Source organism: Chrysochloris asiatica, unplaced genomic scaffold (assembly GCF_000296735.1).
Source record: "Chrysochloris asiatica unplaced genomic scaffold, ChrAsi1.0 scaffold00159, whole genome shotgun sequence".
Classification (NCBI taxonomy): Eukaryota; Metazoa; Chordata; class Mammalia; order Afrosoricida; family Chrysochloridae; genus Chrysochloris; species Chrysochloris asiatica.
This window is the reverse complement of record NW_006408677.1, coordinates 3,848,337-3,869,925: the sequence shown is the minus strand read 5'-3', so window position 1 is coordinate 3,869,925 and position 21,589 is coordinate 3,848,337. Positions and strand designations below refer to the sequence as shown.

Genomic DNA, 21,589 nt, shown 5'->3' with positions numbered 1-21,589 from the left:
GGGGTGGCTCCTCTTTTTCAATAACCCTCTACTTTACCAAGTATGATTATCCTTCTCCAGGAACTGGTCCCTCCTGATAATATGTCCAAAGTATGACAAATGAAGTCTTACCATCCCGGTTTCCAAGAAACATTCTGGCTGCATTTCTTCCAAGACAGATTTGTTTGTTCTTCAAATATATCGATTCTTCTACAGTTTTCCTTATTCATTGTCTAGCTTTCACTTGCATTTGAGGTGACTGAAAATACCTTGCCTTGGGTCAGGCGTGCCTTAGTCCTCAAACTGCTATCTTTGCCCTTGAACACTTTCAAGAATTTTGCTAACTGACAGGTTTGCTATTTAACACATTTTAGAGGTCTTCTGCAGATTTGCCTAAAAGCAAATTTGATTTCTTGACTGTTGCTTCTATGAGTATTGTTGTTGTTGTTGTTAAGTGCTGTCAAGTCGGTTCTGACTAATAGCGACCCTGTATAGGATTTCCGAGGAGGAACTGGTGAGCTTGAACTGCCGACCTTTCAGTTCCAACCGACTTTGCAGTCTAGCGCATTAACCCACAGCGCCACACCAGGACTCTGATGCAGGCAAAATGAAGTCTATGACAACGTCAATCTTTGCTCCATGTATTATGATGTTATTTACTGGTCTAGTTGTGAGAACTTCTGTTTTCTTCACATTGAGGTGCAATCCATACTAAAGGCTGTGGTCTTTGATCATCATCATTACACATTTAAAGTTCTTTCGCTTCTAGCCAGCAAGGTTGTATCATCTGCATTTTGTAGGTTGTTAAGGAGTCTTCCTCCAATCCTGATGCCATGTTCTTTGTCACATAATCCAGCTTTTAGGATACTTTGCTATGCATACAAATTGAATAAGCATGGTGCAAGTATATAACCTTGGCACGCACCTTTCCAGATTTTAAACCAGATTTTAAAAACAGTACCCCCTTGCTCTGTTCTAACGACTGCCTCTTGGTCTATGTACAGGTTGCTCACAAGCACAGTAAATATTCTGGAATAACCATTCTTCACAAAAATGCATACATTCAACATTATTGGTTCTCTGAGATTTCTCCATAAGGACTGGCTCTTCCATCTCAAATCCGTTCTCACAGAGACCACCTGTTCATTAATAACATACCAGAAATTCTTCTGTAACTACACAGTATTTTCTCATTATCTTTCTTGTTTTTGCCATAGTCTTCCATTTTCTATTGCCTCATAGATGCATTTTGGGTCATTACCCGTTTTAAATACAGTATTTCAAATTTTCTGACAAAAAAGCACAATGCCATGTTTCTGCTCATTCACAATTTCTGATAGGTTTCTATGTTTTATCACTATCAGTTTGGTATTTTACTGAAACAGAAACTCCCAGATTCTTATTGAAATGTTTTTTTACTCACTCATTTCACAAATATTTTCTACTATGCTTAAGACCACCACTTGTCTATCAGTTTGTCATACTGTGGGGGCTTGCGTACTGCTGTGATGTTGGAAACTACACCAGCAGGATTTAAAATACCAGCAGGGATACTCACAGCGCATAGCTTTCTGCAGTTTACAGACTAAGAAAGACTAGGAAGAAGGAGAGGTGGAGGACCACTTCTGAATGGTGACACACTGAAAACCTTACGAATGGCAGCAGAACACTGTCAGATATTGTTCTTGATAGGTACCCTCAAGTTGGTTCCGACTCATAATGACCAACCAGCAAAACTAATGATGAAGAAATTGAATTCTACCAACTTCTGTGCACCTTTATACAGACCAAGAGGCAGTCATTAGAGCAGGACAAGGGAATACTAAATAATTTAAAATCAGGAAAGGTATGTGCCAGAGTTGAATACTTTTCAAAATATTTACTCAATCTGTATGCCGAGAAAATAATCCGAGAAAGTATTACATGAAGAGGGTAGCGTCAGGATGGAAGACTCAGTAACAGCCTGCGATATGCAGATAGCACAACTTTGCTTGCTGGAAGTTAAGAGGATTTTAAGTACTTCCTGATAAATATCATTAGGTATTACACGTTGATGTAAGGAAGAAAGGAAAAAAATCCTCACAACTAGACTAATCATTTTACATGGCTAGGATACTGAAGTTTTCAATGACTTCATTTTGCTAGGATCATCCATCAACACTCATGGCAAGCACCATGTAAGAAATCAAACAACATTTTGCATTAGGCATATCTACTGCAAAAGAACACTTTAAAGTGCTAAAGAACAAAGGTGTCATTTTGAAAACTTGGAGGTGCCTGACTCAAGCCATGCATGAGAAAGTGGGACAGAAAACAAGGAATACTTTAGAAGAATTGATTATTGTAAAAAAAGAGAGGAAGGATCAGTAGACAGAAAAATGCAGCCTTGGAGCTAGATATGATGCTAGAGATCGTATGTTAAAATTCTGCAAGACCAATTATTTATTGCACATTCCTTTCTTTAACCAGATGGACTACAGGTTTTTGCATGTTTCATTATAATACTTGACTTTGTCTTTTGAGCTGCCCTTTGGAATTTAGTGTTCAGCTTTTTTAACCTCATTTCTTACTTTTGCTTTATAGCATCTGTATGCTGGAGAGCAAGTTTCAGAGTCTCTTCTGACATTCATTTTGGATTTTTCTTTTTTGTTTACTGTCTTAATGACCTTTTGCTTTCTTCCTCTATGGCATTCTTGATGTTAACCCACAAATCTTCTGGTGTCCTATCATTAGAGTCTAATGCATCAAATTTGTTACTGAGATAATCTCAAAATTCAGGTGGGATATGTTCCTGGTCATATTTTAGCTTTCTTGGACTTGTTTTAATTTTCTTCAGCTTCAGCCTGAACTGGCATATGAGCAATTGTTGGTCTGTTCCACAGTCTGACCCTGGCCTTGTTTTGGCTGATAATATGGAGCTTTTTACACTGTTCCTTCCCACAGATATGTAGTCAATTTGATTTCTGTGTATTACATCTTGTGAGGTCCTGTGTCTTTCATGTAGTTTTAAAAAGGTATTTGCAATGAAGAAGTTATTGGTCTTACAAAATTCAATCATGCGATTTCTGGCATATTTTCTAACACCAAGGCCATCCTGTTTGTTTCCAACCTTTGCATTCCAATCACCAGTAATTGTCAATACATTTTGATTGCATGCTTGATCAATATCACACTTAAGAAGTTGGTAGAATTCTTTAATTTCATCATCACTGGCTTAATTTGTACCCTCTCCAAAGAGGCAGCGGTACCAGAGATGGAGGCAGAGATGAGGACCTGGAGAGAGGGAACAGCTGAGGACTCTGAACTCATGGAAAGAGAGGAAGGAACTGGGTGCTGGCAGCCAGGAGGCAGGTTTGCAGAATGTGCCCTTTGGTTGTTTAAATTATTGTATGTTCCTGAGTGTTTTTGTGAACACCCCCCTCCCCCCCCACACACCAAAAAATACAGGGGGAATGGAAGCAAATACTGTTGAATGATGCATGGAGGAGATTGTAATCATTGCAATGAAAGGATGGTGTAAAGCCAATGTTCTCCCATGTAAACTATTGCTCAGTTCACAATAAAGGCTTAAAAAAACAATACAACCCCACAGGTTAAAAAAAAGAGAGAGAGAGCAGATTTGATGCATTAGACATTAATGACTGAAAACCAGAAGAGTTATGGGATGATATCAAGAACATCATCCATGAAGAAAGCAAATAGCCATTAAAAAGACAGGAAATAAAGAAAGCACATAAATGAAATGTCAGAAGAAAACTCTGAAACTTGCTCTTGAGTGTAGAGAAGCAAAAGCAAATGGAAGAACGGATGAAGGGACCTGAACAGAAAATTGCAAAGGGTAGTTCAACAATAGAAAGTAAATTACTATAATGAAATGTGCAAACAGCTGGAGTTAGAAAGCCAAAAGGAAAGAACACACTATGGATAACACTGTGAAGAATGAGTAATCCAGAACACTAAATTGTGCTCTTGAGGTATCTATAACATACATCAAGAGTCAGTTGTTGGAACAGAATAAGGAGATACTTAATAGTTTAAAATCAGGAAAGGTGTACCCCAGGGTTGTTTACTTTCACCATACTTATTAATATGTATGCAGAGCAAATAACCTGAGAAGCTGGAGTACAGAAGAAGAATGTGACATCAAGATTCAAAGAAAACTCATTAACAACCTGTTATATGCAGATGATGCAACCTTGCTTACTGAAAAGCAAAGAGTATTTAAAATACTGAAGGTCAATGACTGCAGCCCTTAGGTATGGATTGCACCTCAATATAAAGAACTCAAAACCGGACCAATAAATCTCCACTAAGTACTATCCAATCTGTCTAGGTGGGGCTGATGAAATGAAATGCGGATAGGTCTCTTGTGATACAATAGTGAATAACTGTTATCAGGACTGATTGTGAGGGTTGGAAATGTAAAGACATATGTTTTGTAGCAAGGACCAGAGTGATTGACTTTTCAGTCTAGGAGCGGGGAGGTCCCTGGGACCATCAAGGGAGCAGAGCGGAGAGCAGGACCCTACCCAGAGAAGCAGTGATGCCTAAGATGGAGCCAGTGATGATGACGTGGAGAGATGGAGCAGCTGGGGACTTTAGACCCAGAAAGGGAGAGTGGCTATGCGCTGACGACCAGGGGGACAACCCTTTGGTTTGTTGATGATGCATGGAGGAAATTATAACCATGGCAATGAAACGATATACAATAGGATGAATGTAAAACTATTGTTCTCCCATATAAACTATCACATAATTCACAATAAAACATTAAAAAAAAAACTGGACCAATAAATAACATCATGATAAATGGCGAAAAGACTGACATTTTCAAGGACTTCATTCTTCTTGGATCAACCATCAACACTCATGGAAGTAGCAGTCAAGAAATTAAACAGTGTATTATTGCATTAGGCAAATCTGCTGCACAAGACCTCTTTAAGGTGTTCAAGAGCAATGATGTCAGTTTGAGGACTAAGGTGTACCTGACACAAGCCATGATATTTTCAATAGGCTTGTGAATATGCATGTGAAAGCTGGACAATGAATAAGACCATAGAAGAATTGATGCAGTTGAGTTATGGTGTTGGAAGAAGAATATTAACAGTACTATGGACTGTCAGAAAGAAAGTAAACAAATTTGTGTTGAGAGAAGTATAGCCAGAATGCTCCTTTAAAATAGAGAATGGAGAGACTTGGTCTCATGTACTTTGGGAATGTTTTCAGGAGGAACCTGTTCCTACAAAAGTAGAGGGTCAATGAAAAAGACGAAGACCCCCAATTACATGGATTGACATAGTGGCAGCAACAATGGGCTCAAACCTACAAAAAATATGAGGATGGCACAAGACCGGGCAGTGTTTCATTCTGCTGTGCATAGGGTTGCTAGGAGTTGGAGCCAACTGGATGGCACCTAACAACAACAACAAGTTTTAGGCACTATGATAAGCACAGATAAGCCAAAACCTGGCCCCTTTATAGTACGTGTATACTCCTTCCAGATCACATACAGTTTTAGCATCTTTACTGCAATACATTTTACATAAATTCACTAAATAGCAATCTGCTAACAAGACTAACACATGTATATATTACTGAAAGAACTTGTCTGTAGCCATCCACATTACAGAGACAAGTTTAAACATGCTTTGTTTGGAATATATGGGAACCCTAGCAACAAAGTTTTAAATTTACACTAGTATTTTGTCAAGGAGTTCTGGTAGCATAGTGGATTATGAGCTCTGCTGCTAACCACAAGATCAGAAGTTCAAATCTATTTCTCCAAAGAAAAAAGATAAGGTTTTCTACTCCCGTACAGATTCAGAGCTTTGGAAACCCTATGAGTACAAACTGACTCAATGGCACACAACCACCAGCACCAGTATTTTGTCAAATCATTTTTCTGCATCTATTAAGACGATCATGTAGTTTTTCTCCTTTTTTCTATTGATATGGTATATTATATTGATGTTCTCATGTTGAACCACTTTTGCATTCTTGGGACACATCCCATTTGGTCATGGTGTACGGTATATATTGTCTTTTCTACTGCTATATTGTTTTGTAGATTTTTACACCATTCCGTAAGAGATGATCTTCAGTTATTTTCTTGTGATGTTTCTATCTGGTTTTGGTATCAGGGTAACCACTGGCCCTCATACAGTGAGTTGGAAAACATTCTATCCTCTACTACTTTTTGGAAGAGTTTACGAAGGGTTTGGTATTAATTTGCTTAATGTTTGGTAGAATTTACTAGTAAAGCCATCTGGGCCTGGGGTTCTCTGTGTAAAATTTCATTTTTTTAAAGATTATTAATTCAGTCTCTTTGCTTGTTATTAATCTATTCAGGTTTTCTATTTCTTCTTGAATTAGTTTTGGCAGTTTTTCTAAGAATGTATAAATTTCAACCAAGCTATCTAAATTGCTGACACGCAGCTATTCCTAATAATCCTTTTTTTATTTTTGAAGGTCAGTACTGATGTCCCATTTTTCATTTTAGTCATATGACATGTTCCGTCTCTCTCTCTCTCTCTCTGGTCAATCTAGATGAAATTGTATCAATTTTTCTGATCTTTTCTCAAAGAATTCACTTTAGGCTCAATGGATTTGTTTTTCTATTCTTTATTTCACTTATTTCTCGTCTAATCTTGATTTCCTTCTTTGTTGGTTTGAGTTCAGGCTTATCTTGTAGCTTCTTAAAGTGAACAGCTAGGTTACTGATCTGAAATATTTGCTCAATTTTAACACAAGCATTTGCAAACATAAGTTTCCCGGTGAGCATTTGTTTAGTTTCATCTCATATTGTATGTTGTGTTTTCACTTTCTTCTCAAGATATTTTCTAGTTTCTCTTGTGCTGTCTTTCACTGTTCCACTGGTTATTTAGGAGTGCTTGTCAGAGATTGTGCTGAAGCCCTGAATGCCAGGGAGGTTCTGTCCTTTGTTCTTTGATTTGGGCATGGGCGTGACTTGGGGAACACTTTCAAGTCTGTCTTCCTTCTGGCTCTGATGACGTCTGAGTGGGTGCATCTAGGAGTACACAACCTTTCTGACCCCAGGACTAACTGTGATCCCAGCTGGATTCTTCTTGGCTATCCCTTTTGCTCTTCCATTTTGCTTGTTGCTACTTGTATCATGGCGCTCCAAAGTGCTCTCTTAACTGCCCTCCCCACAAATCTCCAATTCCAATGGTTTTGGCAATCCCCCTAGAGAAGCAATTTGCCATGCTTTGTTCCAAATCAAGTCAGTTTCCTTGGGTAGAGCTATGGAGTTTCTCTTCCTGAAAGCCTGCCTCTCTCGCTGGGCAGAACCTCTATGTCACAAGAAATGGTTGTGGCCCTAGTGTCCTTGCTTGCTCCTCCCAGTGTTGAATCTTTGCTCTATGAGCAAGCTGGGGTGGGCTATGTAGGGGCCTAGTATTCTCAGCTTGCTCCACCTGGGGTACTGCTTCCACCCTATGAGTAGGAGCTAGGTGGGGATAAAGGGAGGTAGGCAGGGAAAGAGAGACCTTGTCTTCTCAGGTTTGCCTGGAATAGAGCTTCTACAATTTGTTTGGGACTGGGGAATATAAGAAACACTTCCTCTAGAGTTAGGGGAAGAGGGAGTCCACATCTTCTTGCCTGCACCCGCCTGTATTAGAGCTCTCAGAATAGCTTTCATAAGGCAGCGCTTGGTGGCAGAGAGAGCAGGCTATGTCTCAAATTCCAAAGACTCTTGACGTTTTTATTAAGTTTTAGTAGATTCTTGCATACTTATTTCTCTTCTTGTTCTACGCTCTTAAGACAATTTACAAAAACTTTAAATGCTTATTTTGTTTTTATATATGTATATATAATTTTCTTCAGTTAAATGTTTATTAGTTGTGAAGAAAGCCCACCATGCTTACTTCTCCATTTTGGAAATTGTTCTCCCAAATCATATTTTAAAATGGTAATACTGGCCCTTGAGTTAATCTAATTTATTTCTAAAATTGTCCTATTTCTACTCCTTGTTTGTTTCAAATACTCCCTTAAAATATATTAAAATGTCCCTCCTGTTCTCCCATATTACAGTGTAATTCAGACGTTTCTTTTTGAAGCATGAACTAACTAGCTTATGGCTTACTCAAAAGTTGTTTTAAATACCGAAATAAATTTGTTGTTGTTGTTAAGTGCCATTGAATCGATTCCGACTCATAATGACCCATAGGGTTTCTGAGGAGCGGCTGGCTGGTGAGTCTGAATCACCAACTTGGTGGTTCAAACCGATCTTTCTGCCCAGTGTTTATCCTAGAGTGTGACACCAGGACTCTACCTAAATAAATTACATCCAATCAATTTTTTCCCTTTCTCCATATGCTTCTGGTTACTTGAGACCTAATTTTATATCGCTCCTAGAACTATTATAAGCTCCTTCACTGATTTCCTCACTGCCCTAAAACAGTAGCTTCTATATTGTAAACACTCAAATATACATAGACTAAATAAACAGCAGGGATTATTTCCTTTAACAGAAATAAGCTGTCTTCCACTAGCAGGTTATATGTCTGCTTACATACTGGCTGAAAAATATTTACTACAAGTCCCCTCCTTTCTACATTTGTAAGAATCAAAGCTATTTCCAGTAACATCCCTGCGTTTTCTGCTAAGGGCATGCAAGCTGCACGGCTGGAACTCTTTAAAACTCTCTTGGATAGTGTAGGCTTTATTTTATCTAGAGATAGAAAGCTGTACTGTATATAATACCAGCTTCAGGTTTTGACAATGAGGCAAGGAAAGCTATATTACTCATGATGAAACCTATTATCCCATTACCATTACTTTACCAGAAACCCTATATACTATACTAAGCTCTTAAATGCCTCTTTTCTAGCCAAACAGAAAATGCAGACTCTTCTTAATCAATCTGAATCCCCTTATACATGTAGCTTTAAACGACATAATCATTATCATTTCCTGAACTTATGTTAACACATGACATTAACAGCATCCATCATCGTGGCTCTCTTTTTATAAAAGAATCATAGTCTCAATAGATTAAAAACATGTATAAATGGTCAAAGTATCTTTGTTTGATCTGTCTTCTACAACAAAAACTCCACTCTAGATATAGCAGTTCCACAAAGACTTATACCAAAAATCCCAATAGAGACTGACAAAGTATGCCACCCAATGGAAGTACTGCCACACTGCATTCATAAAATGCACACATCCATAAAGTTAGCACTTAGGTTACTAAAAACCACTACTTGGTTACAAAAGAACCACTGGGGGGAGGGGGCGCAGGAGGGAGGCCATAGGAGAAAAAGGATAACCTTCAAGGGCAATGCCCAAAACCACACAGCGCTCATTCTACACCTCTCCCAACCTCCAGTGGAAATTAGAAAGGGTAAGATGGACTCAGGGAAGGATTAGGTTCAAGCTCCTAAGATTAAGGCTGAACTGTATTTCTTTCCCCTTGCTGCATAATTCAATCTTAGGAATTGTTCCTTCAATAAGATTCAGAATCAATGCTTATTGAGTACCTATTGTAGCATTGTAGGATAAGCCCTGGACCGCAAGGTTGGTGGTTCAAACTTACCAGCCATTACAGGGTCACTATGAGTTGGAACCGTCTTGATGGCAAACCAACACAAAAACTATAGGCACTGCACTGTTGTAGATGCTTTCATACATACTTTCAACTGTTTTAGAGTTTCATTAGCTTCACTCCTAAAAACTTACTTTCTCTTGAGATTTTTTTGTTAACGTTCAGTGGGTCATGACGCCTTCCAATATCTACCAGGAATAATTGTAGAAGAATCGCTGAACAGATATAATCACATCTATAGAGATATTTGCCTAAACAAAAAGCTGAAAGAACTTGCCTAAGAAGCAGAAAATTGGGGAAATAACCAGTAATGAGAGGGAGCAGGGGAAGGGGAAACCAGGAGTAATTTCTACATTATGGGTTCTGTTGCCTGTATCCAATAATTTGCTAAAAAGAGAGCCAGACTGAAATGGGTCAATAAGAAGTTCACATCCCACTGTATAATATGATGACGGTAGATGTTTCTACTATTAGAGAGCAACTCTGTGTGAGCCCCATGGCTCAGCTCTGCCAGAAGAGAGCAGCACAGCAGAAAAGAGAAAGCAAGGGGGTCACAATTAGGAGCTTGGCAGTATGGGTGCAGTCATACCCATGCCTTAAATACTCTTGAAAGTTACAAAAAGAAGAATTATGCTCCTTCCTGTTATAAAGACCAACAAAATAATATTAATGAGGTACTTAATGAAGAACAAGCAAAGCATGAATAATTTACTCCAGAAAACAATGAGCACGAAAGGCTTACCAAGTGGCTGAGACCAACTTCTAAGTTATTTTTATACATAACTAGCCACAGAAGATTTCAATATCCATAAATTTAAGGAAAGCACTTAATACTTTTCAAAGAGTTTCCACATCCATTATTTCACTTGCACAATTTTCAGCCCAATGTATAGACATAATACACATTCAGTAAATAAAGACACATTTTACATAGCAGTTGGAATGTCGGAAAAATTAAGGGAACAGGTAATACACAATTCTAGCAAGCTCAAATGGTTTTTATCCCTCTTAATTCCATGCTAAGCATTAAAGAATCATAAACATGATAAAACAGACCAACTTATGGTACTGGAAAATGGGCCCTGGGGCTTACTATTGAGGGGAGATTATCCTTTAAAAAAAAAAAAAAATCTACCTGGAAGAGCGAAACACACTAGAATCCAGAGATTTAAGTCGAAGAGGAGGTATTCTGCCTTCTTTTTCAATGGATGGAGGCAGGCGAGGGCTATCAACTTCCTCACAACCAACTGTCTTGTTATTAAATCCAGCCATATCCTGAACAGTAGGGATCTTCGGTGGATTCATGAATACCTAGCAAAGAAAGAAATGCTTCATAAAAATCCCAATTTCAAACCAGATACCAAAAGATGAGTCAATCCTTCTGATGCTAGGAAAGAACACTTCACCAAACAAAAAGAATCTGTTTCGTATACAAAACAAACAGTGAGCAGTAAAGTACACTAAAACACTCAACCCAGGTAAGTTCAGTTAACAACCTTATCAGATGAACACTAAAAGACCTCCCCCAAAGTACTTTTCAACTCCTAGAGTTATCCCACCCACAACATAAACCCAGGCACCCTAATCACCATCTAATTATCTTTTGTGACCCAGTCTGAGGCTGGGCTTTCAGTCCTCTGAGATATGTGATGAGGGGTAGGAATAGAGGGAAAAAGCATCGCAGCAAGGAATGTGCTGTTCTTGGAGAAATGCATGCAAGAGACTAACATAAATACACACAGACACATGCACCTGGATTCTTGTGGGAGAGCCAGCTTATGAAAACAGTATGAATGATTAAAGTGAAGGAATACAAAGGGGGAGGAAAACTGAATGAGGACAGGGCAATCCCAGAAAATCTCCTATCTCTAGATCAGACTATTAAACAAAGACATTAGAATATGAAGCCTGATCCTTCATATGCCTGGGTCTTGGCCGCATGTCAAAAGAAGAAAGACTAGTAAATTGCCTCTCTCCTCACCAGTGTGACCTGCCCACACAAAACAGATGGAAGGTGAATCTAACATGCGACTAGCAGGTCTGTCTGGGTACGAGAAAAATCATGCAGAAAGGCAAGGTTGGGTCAGGAAGATATCTGGGTGCTATGGTGGCTGTCAGGAAAGGAGTGTCCTGAAAGGACGGCCAACCTTATTGCACCCTTCAGCGTCCGGAGCTGGGCAACCATGTCCGAGAGACAGTGCTCCTGAAAATTCAAAACAGCAGAGTCTTTATAAAGCCAGCCAGCCCAAAAGCAGGGATGGGGGAAGAGCACAAAGAACCACTCCTTCCCAAGAGGAAAGAGGAAGGAATCACCCCCTGAATCCTGGCATCCTAAGAAAGGTGACTGGGAAAAACCAGACCGTCAACAGGAGCAGGCTGTGTAAGGTTGGAACACAATTCTGAATATTCTGCATCATGGCATGTGATATTCACATGCCCAGAATCAGTACTCATTCTAAAGCCGGGAAATAATGACTTGTCTCTTCTATATTCTGTGAAATGTGTTTGATAATCTGAGCATAGTACCTCAGTAGTAGATCTAAGTAGAACCAAAAGAGCTCCAATGAACAAAAAAAGAGACCACCAGAAGAAAGAGTTCATTCTTTCTACGCAGCTTGCCAGATTTCTGCTTCCTCTAACCTATGTACAACACTGTTGGGGAAAGTTTTGAGTGAGTACAGAAAGGGGATGCTATGGTTCTCACCTGGTGGTTCTCATTTTCCACAGGCACCTTCTTCTCAACAGTCTGATCTCTAGAAGATAAAACTGTTATTTAGTTCACTCATAAAACGTCTCAATTTGAAATGGATTATCAATTCTAGACTTAGATTATAATGTCTCTTCAAAATTAGAAATATCATCGGCTCCATTGAGTAACTAAAGGTTCCTTCCTGAACCATGCTACTGAAGAGATTTAGTATGCCCCACCAAATAAAAAGGGACTAAAGACTAGTTGGAAAAACAAAAACAAAAAACCACGTACTGTGGTAGCTTGCGTGTTGTTGTGATGCTGGAAGCTATGCCACTGGTATTTCAAATACCAGCAGGGTCACCCATGGTGGACAGGTTTCAGCGGAGCTTCCAGACTAAGACAGACTAGGAAGAAAGGCCTGGCAATCTACTTCCAAAAAATAGCCAATGAAAACCTTATGGATCAATGGGTTATAACAGAACACTGTCCGACTCGCTTGCTTTGGGCACGTCATCAGGAATCGCTGGAGGAGAACATCCTGTTTGGTGAAGTAGAGGGCCAGGGAGGGGGAGGGAGACCCTCGGTGAGATGGACTGGCACAATAGCCTCAACGATGGACTCGATCATGCCGGCGATTGTGAGGATGACGCAGGACCGCACAGCTTTTCGTTCTGTTGTACATAAGGTTGCCATGAGTTGGACTCCACTCGACGGCAGCTATCTATCTATCTATGTAAATACTAGTTGAGACATTCAGAAGATGGTAAGAAGGAAAAAAGGATTGGAAGAGCAGAGATGTGAGGAGGAAAATCATTAAGAACTAAAATCATCATCAGCATCACCATCACCATCATCATCATCATCATCACCACCACCACCACCACCACCACCACCACCATCATCATCTGCCTTCTCAAAACTCCCCCATCCTATTAGGATCTCAGTCTCCTCTACTCTATGATATAGAATACCTTCTTCAGGAATACTCAACTGTTTCTTAGCTTTGCTCAAGTGCAGGTTTTCATCAATGAGGTGTTGTTCCTCTGGAACAGAGCATCTCCTGCAGTAGAGAGAAGAAATCATCTATTCAAGGTACAATGTGCTCTTTACCTTTGTTCAGAAATATGACAAGGCAGGTTAACAATCCTTTAACATTAGAAATCAGATCCTACCATATCACAAAAACCTGTGTGCAGGCTAACCTGTAGTAGCTCTTCATAGCTCTTCATTTCAAAGAATCACATCATGTAATTATTCTGGTATATATATAAGTCACCTTTCTCTGAAGATTCACATTATGCTAAACAGGAAAAAGTACAATGTCTATTTTTACACAGGAAAGTTCAAGCATAATAGAGACTTGCTTGGCATGTAATCTTGCTGGTGACCACATTGGTCTATCAATAAGCGGAAGTAAGGGAAAAACAGCAATGAAGCTGTGAGCTAAGTCCGACCACATTCAATGGACTCCTGTCAACCTGGATTGCAACTTGGTTGGCTAGCAGTATAGTGAGACCTGGGGACTCCTGAGCCCAAGGACATAGTCACAGAAGACTAGAGCGGAGAGTGAAGCATCTAGCTGATGTGAAGTGAGGAGAGATGCACAAGAACGACCCCATATTTGCACATAGTAACCATCTGACCTAGCTTCAATGACTGATCAGAATTCGACTAGAAGAAGGAAGAGGAGGAAAAAGAGTGTAATCCACTACAATTTGATGAACTTGACCTATGCTTATGGATGTAGTAGTTTAAAAGAGGGAATGAATCTTTACAGCAAGGATCACTTCCACCCCTTATGTATACAGGGTTGACAGGGATGGGCTACTTAGACCAAAATGGGGGAGGGGGGCAACAAAAGCATTAAGTGACTGGCTTACAAGTTTTTTTTAAGAGGGAGCCTAGTTTCAGAGGGTACGGGGAAAGGTAGAATCTCCACTGAGTAGTTTCCAACCTGTCTGGACAGGACTGGTGAAAGGACATGGTTAGGATAGGTCTCTTGTGGTTCAATAATGAATAACTGCTATCAGGACTGACCGTGAGTGTTGCAAATGTAAAGGTAGATGTTTTGTAACAAAAGGAGGGGAGTGGATGATCTTGCAGTCCAGGAGCAGAGGACTCTGGGATCATCAAGGGAGAAGAGAAGCAGCGATGCCAGAGATGTAGGCAGAGACAATGACATGGAGAGATGGATTGGCTGGGGACTTTAGACTCAAGGAGGGAGAGGAGCTGTGTGCTGGCAGCAGGGGGCAGGCTTGCAGGGTATACCCTTCAGTTGCTTGAATGGTTATATATTCTTGAGTGCTTCAGCGTACATCAAAAAACAAACAAAAAAACAGAGGGATTTTTCAGGAAGCAAACGCTGTTGAATGATGACGCATGGAGGGGATTGAAATCACTGCAATCAAAGCTGATGCTCTCCCATATAAACTATCACTCAGTTCACAATAAAAGCTTATTTTACCAAAAAAAAAAAAAGGAGTTTAAGAGTGTACGGGGGTAAGACAGAGTCCCAACTGAACAGTTTTGTCTAGATGGTTCTGGTGAAAAGAGATGGGGATAAGATTCTTAAGATTCAATAATGAGTAAATGTTATCATGACTAACTGTGACTATCACAATTGCAAAGTAGAAGTTTTGTAACAAAAATGGGGGAATAGTTCATCTTAAAGTCCAGAAAAAAGGACCCTAGGACCATCAAGGGAGAAGAGTGCAAGTGGATTGCGAGACCTTATCCAGAGAATTAGCTAAACCAGTGATGGGGACAGAGACGGGGACATGAACAGGGGGAGCAGCTGAAGACTCTAGTCTTAGAGAAAGAGAGGGACTGAGAGCTGGTGGCCAGGAGGCAGGCTTTCAGAATGTGCCTTTTGGTAATTTATTGTTTTTTATTTAAAAAAAAAAGAGTTAAAATGAATAGCGAGAAATATTGTTAACTGATGGTACATGGAGGGCATTATAATCATTGTAATGAAACAAAGTATATGATTTGTTGAATGTAAAAATTGATGATCTACCCTATAAACTTTCACTCAATTCACAATAAAAACATTAAAAGAAAAAAAAAAAAGGGAGAGAGAGACTTGCTTGAAGTTCTATAAACGGAATATTTCTGAGACTAGAAGCAGGTCTTTGGCTGCTCATATATTAAGAAATTAATTTCTAAGATGCAGTCCAGCAGCAGGAGGGTCCCTGAGACTAGGTAATGATGTCTGAAGAAGAAAAAATCAGAAGCTATGATAAATGTAGCAGTAAGATTATATTGTAACAAACAAACAAATAAATAAAAGAACTGAACATAGACTAAAAGGAGAAAAAGGAAGATTCTATTTGAACTGCAAGGTTAAAAGTTCAAGTTCACCAACTGCTTTTTGGAAACCCTACACAGGGTCACTATGGGTCGGGATCGACTCGACGGCACTAAACAATAACAACAACAATAGTTGAAAAAGCACTTGATATATATACATCATGAAGAAGAAAATTTTAGGAGATAAAACTGAAAAGTACTAGAAAACTTAATCTATAGCCAAAAATAATATTAGAAACAATTAAAAGTAACATCTTTATTAAGCTATGTTATACCCATTTCGTAGGGTGGCAAAGTGGCCCAGACTAAGGGAAAACTGGCAGGAGAGACAGGATTCAGAAATAAGACTTCTAAAACACTCAGCTCCATATTCTAATCACACAATCCCATTTCTGTTCCAGGGAGAGGTGCTTAGGCACACCTGGAAATCTATGGGAAAATGCTTACACATGATGTTCTTGTTGTTATTAAGTGCTATCAAGTTGGTTTCGACTCAAAATAACCCTGTATAAGGTTTCCAAGGAGCAGCTGGTGAGTTACACATGGTAGACCTTAAATAAAACCATATCCACTGCCTTCAATTCAAATACCTTTAATAGTGAACCTTTAGGCCAGAGTAGAATTACCCATAGGGCTATAAATCTTCACAGACTGCCTTAACAGCCAAACATTTAACCCATTGTGCCACCGAGGTTCCTATTATAGACCTATTGTTGTTAAATGTCTTCAAGTTGGTTCCAACTCATAGTGACCCTGTATAGGGTTTCTGAGAAGCAGCTGGTGGGTTTGAACCATCAATCTTGTGGCTAGCAGTCCAATGCTTATCCTACAGCGCCACATCAGGACTCCACTATAGACCTGGTGGTGGTGGTGTGCATGGAGTCTATTCCAACTCATAGCAACCCTATGTAGGGTTTCCGAGGCTGTAATCTTTGTTGTTGTTTAAGAATTCTCAAGTCAATTTTGACTCCTAGCAACCTTGTATAGAGTTTCCAAGGAGTGGCTGGTGAGTTTGATCCACCGACCTTGTGGTTTAAACTGACTTTGCAGTCCCGTGCATTATCCCACAGTGCTACACCAAGACAGAAAGCCTCTCTTTCTCCCCCAGAGTGCCTGGTGGACTTGAACTGCTGATCTTGTGGTTACCAGTCCAGCGCACAACCCACTAAGCCACCAACAGCTCCATTATAGACCTGTTGTTGACTTTATTAAATTTTCTCCATTTTAAAACTTTTTTCCCCCCTAAAAAGCATATTCCATTTTAGCACATTTGTTGTTGATGTTAAGTGCCACCAAGTCACTTCCAACTCATAGCGACCCTGTACAGGGTTTCTGAGGAGTGGCTGGTGAGTTTGAACTGCCGACCCTGTGGTTCAAACCAACCATATGTTTTAGCACATATCCTGCGAATAGAGAATAATTTTTAAAGCAAGTTACATTTGAACCTATTATTATGAACTATAGACTACCTAGTCAATTCAATAAATATTTGTTAAATTGAAGTTTACAATTCAATGGATATGCTGTAATACATAAGGGAGTACAGTGGCTCTGTAGGATAAGGAATGAACTGTGAGAACCACATGATTCGGGGTTCAAGCCCACTAGTAGGAGAAAGATGAAGATTTCTGCTACCACAAAGATTTAGCCTCAGAAACCCTATACAGGGTTTCTATGAGTTGTAACTGACTCAGCAGCACTTAACAACAACATAATCGATGTAAGATGCTGCAAGCGGCATATAACATACTAGTAAGATAAACACATAAATATTTCAGTGTACAGTAAGTACTGTAACAGAGACTCAGGTATATTAAGTATAGGAAGAAAATCACCATATCAACCTAGAATGAAGGACCATTGCTCTCAAAGAATATACACAATGTCTTGAAAAGTCAAAGCACAGACACATGAAAACCCTCCAAAAAATATAAGAGTATGTGGAAATTGTCAAGGAATGATACCATAGGAAGTCAGACAAAGATCACTGCAAATTACTGTCAACAGGAAAAGGGTAGCATAGAAGATCCTCAGCGGTATGTAATTTGGATAAGCAGTTGGAATACATGAGGTAATAAGCAAGAGGAATTATACAAAATCAAGAAGTAAATATGCATTGGCACATGTGGGAGTCCTGCTATGTTGCTGTAGGTTAAAGCACTGGGCCACAACATCAGTTTGAAACTGCAAGGTCAGTGATTCAAACCCACCAGCAGCTCTTCGGAAACCCTAAACAGGATTTCCACAAGTTGGAACCAACTCTACGGCACATAACAACAAGTGTGGGAATAGTGAAACCACAGTCCTGGTTAAACCATAGGGCTATTGTTAAGGTACAACGAAAAATAAGGCTGCATAGGGATGGTAGGACCAGTTAACAGAGGTGCTTGAATGTCAGGGTGGAGAGAGAGTGTAAAGTGTGGGCTGGAGTGAAAAGTATTTTTGAAATAGAAACAAATAAAGGGTTAGATCTCAAACATACTATGGAGTCTAAGAACTTTACCTGTATTTTGGATGGGAATTATAGTAACAAAACCATCTTGCAGGTAATGTAGATGGATCAACCTTGCCAGGAAGCTTCCTCCACTTAAGACACTCATCACACTGTACCCATGTCTGGTCAGGAACCTTCCTGAGTGGGGAAAAGTAAAAAGGATGAAGCTGAGTATTCCCAGTTCCAAGTTTTACCTTACATTAGACAAGCATACCCTAAAAGTAAAGAACATGACTTTATATATGAAATGTGTTAGAACTGCTCGTCTAGTTACCTAAAATGTATGTATTTTGAACTTCCCAGATACAATAATGACATACGATATACCAGATATGAGCCAGGGTATGGCACTGTAGGGTAAGCACTGTAGGATACGCAAGCTCAAACCCACCAGCAGCTCTCAGACATTCTATACAGGGTTGCTGAGAGCTGGAACGGACTCCGCGACTCACAACAACATACCAGACAAGGATGTGAAAAATAATAACGAGCACCAATATGGAGAGCTACCATATTTATGGAAATTAGTAGTATTACCCTAGAATCTCTTGTTCTAACAAACAATAGGATAACTTTGACTATAAAATATACTAACTAGGAAATAAATTATAAATATATCTCACAATGGAGTCCTGGTATGGCACTATAAAATAAGCACAGGGTCAGTTGGAACTGCAAGGGTCACTATGGGTCAGAACTGACTCGACAGAACTTAACAACAACAATATAGATCACAGTATTTCCAAAGATTAAAACCCATAGAGACCTTTTGCTTACTTCTGATGAATTCCACGACAAGTTTATTAAAACATTTACAACAGTCATTGAAGCATTATCATCAAAACATATCCAGTTTCGGCAGATTCACAAATTCTCTTTTTTCCCATTTAGAAACGTCTTTGTTCATACAGGTAAGCCAGTAAAAATTTTATTTGATTAATATTGCCAATGATAACATTAAAAATTAACAGAAATTTGAAATTTTTTTCTAACTAGATAAATTGGCTCCAGACCAAAAATTATTAAGATAAAACATTTTCAGTTCCATTGTTAACGTCCGTATCTCTCTTCCCCTCCCTCAACTTAACAGTCATCTATACCTTAGGGTGACTTTGTTTCCCTATGAAAAGAGGTGTTGTTGTTAGGTGCCATCGAGTCGGTACCGACCCATAGCAACCCTATGCACAGCAGAACGAAACACTGCCCGATCCTGGGCCAACCTCACCACTGTTGCCACACTTGAGTCCATCCATGCTGCCACTTGGCTAATCCATCTCGTTGGGGGTCTTTTTTTCTCTGACCCTTCACCTTACCAAATATGGTATCTTTCTCCAGCAACTGGTCCCTCCTGAAAATATGCCCGAAGTATGAGAGACAAAGTTTGACCATCTTGGCCTCCAAGGATCACTCTGGCTGCACTTCTTCCAAACGGATCTATTGGTTCTTTTGGCAGCCCATGGAACTTTCAATAGTCTCCTCCAACACGATAACTCAAAAGCATCAATTCTTCTACAGTCTTCATTATTCACTGTCCAGCTTTCGCATGCATATGAGGTTACTGAAAATACCATGGCTTGGGTCAGGCGCACCTTAGTCCTCAAGCTGACATCTTTGCTCTTTAAACAACTTTTTAAAACAACACTTTAAAAAGGTCTTGTGCAGCAGATTTGCCTAATGCAATACACCCTTTGATTTCCTGACTGCTGCTTCCATGAGTGTTGATAGTTGATCCAAGAAGAATGAAGTCCATGACAACTTCAATCTTTTCTCCACTGATAAGAATGTTGTTTATTGGTCCAGTGGTGAGGATTTTTGTTTCCTTTACAATGAGATGTAATCCATACCGAAGGCTGTGCTCTTTGATCTTCATCAGTAAATGCTTTAAATCCTCTTCACTTTCAGCAAGCAAGGTTGTATCATGTACATATTGCAGGTTGTTAATGAGTCTTCCTCCAATCCTGATGCCACATTTTCCTTCATAGAACCCAGCTTCTTGGATTATTTGCTCAGCATAAGTATGGTGAAAGAACACAACCCTGTCTCACACCTTTCCCAATTTTAAAACATACAGTGTTCCCATGTTCTGTTTGAACAACTGGCTCTTGGTCCAGGTACACATTCCTCATGAGCACAATTAAGTGTTCAGGAATACTCATACTTCACAATGCTGTCCATAGCTTGTCATGATCCACACAATCGAAAGCCTCTGCGTAGTCAATAAAGCACAGGTAAACATCTTTCTGATATTCTCTGCTTTGAGCCAAGATCCATCAGATATCAGCAATGATATCCCTCATTCCACGGCCTCTTCTGAATCCGATTTGAACCTCTGGAGGTTCTCTGTCAATGTACTGATTGCAGCTGTTTCTGTATTACCTTTAGCAAAACTAAATTCGTATGGGATATCAAAAAGATTGTCCGATGATTTCCGCATTCCGTTGGGTCACCTCTCTTTGGAATGGGCACAAATACAGATCTCTTCTAATCAGTCGGCCAGATAGTTGTCTTTCAAATTTCTTGGCAGAGATGACTGAGTGCCTCCTGTGCCCATTCACTTTCTTGAAAGATTTTAATTTTTATTCCATCAATTCCTGGTGCCTTGTTCTTTGCCAATTCCTTCAATACTGGCACCTTAGAATTCCTCCTTCAGGATCATTGGTTCCTGACCATATGCTGCTACCTCTTGAAATGATTCAATATTAACCATTTCCTTTTGTTACAGTGACTCTGTGTATTCCTTCCCTCTGCTCTTGATGCTTTCTGCATCATTCAATAATTTGCCCAGAGAATCTTTCAATATCGAGGCTTGAATTTTCTCTTTAGTTCCCCCAGCTTGAGAAATGCTGAGCGTGTTCTTCCTTTCTTGTTTTCTGAGTCCAGATCTTTGCACATTTTATTGTAATATTTGGCTTTATCTTCTCGAGCTGATCTTTGAAAATTTTTCTGTTGAGCTCTTGGCCTTCCTCATTTCTTCCATTTGCTTTAGCATCTGTACGCTGGAGAGCAAATTTCAGTGTCTCTTCTGACATCCCATATATAATAGAAGTTGCTGTTGTAAAATGCTGTCCAGTTGGTTAGGACTCACAGCGACAATGTGGAAGGTTTCCGTGGACTGGCTGGTGGGTTTGAATTGCAGACCTTAGTAAGCAGTCCAATGTTTACCCTACAGAGCCACACCAGAGTTGTGAAAGGTAAGCTGAAGAAAAGAAACAGAAAGAGGATAGAGAGGCACCTTAAGACATTTTATCTAACATGTAATTATGCCGAGAGCAAGTTTTTTTTTTTATTTATTACTTTAAGGTTTTTATTGGGGATTGAGTGAAAGTTTACAGGGCACATCATCAGTTTCACATTCAACAATTCAAATAACTTGTTTCATTACATTGATTATAATCCCCTTCATATACCATCAGTTAAAAGTATTTCTCTCTATCCACTTTAGCTTTTAAAAAAAAACACACAAACAAAAAAACCCACTCAGGCATATATAATAATTTACATCTCCAAAGGGCACATTCTGCAAGTCTGCTCCTGGCCACCAGTTCTTAGT

General features: G+C 39.5%; 1 protein-coding gene across 2 annotated transcripts in view; it reads right to left on the bottom strand.

Moving 5' to 3' along the window:
• Positions 1-21,589, bottom strand: part of MORC4 (MORC family CW-type zinc finger 4) — an 85,926-nt gene that overhangs the window by 4,959 nt on the left and 59,378 nt on the right. For both annotated transcript variants that reach the window (XM_006871049.1, XM_006871050.1), the window contains exons 11-15: positions 19,260-19,277; positions 18,049-18,177; positions 13,228-13,296; positions 12,249-12,297; positions 10,680-10,855 (exon numbers count right to left, since the gene is read on the bottom strand). In XM_006871049.1, coding sequence (XP_006871111.1) covers positions 10,680-10,855; positions 12,249-12,297; positions 13,228-13,296; positions 18,049-18,177; positions 19,260-19,277 — 441 coding nt within the window. The remainder of the gene's footprint in view (positions 1-10,679; positions 10,856-12,248; positions 12,298-13,227; positions 13,297-18,048; positions 18,178-19,259; positions 19,278-21,589) is intronic.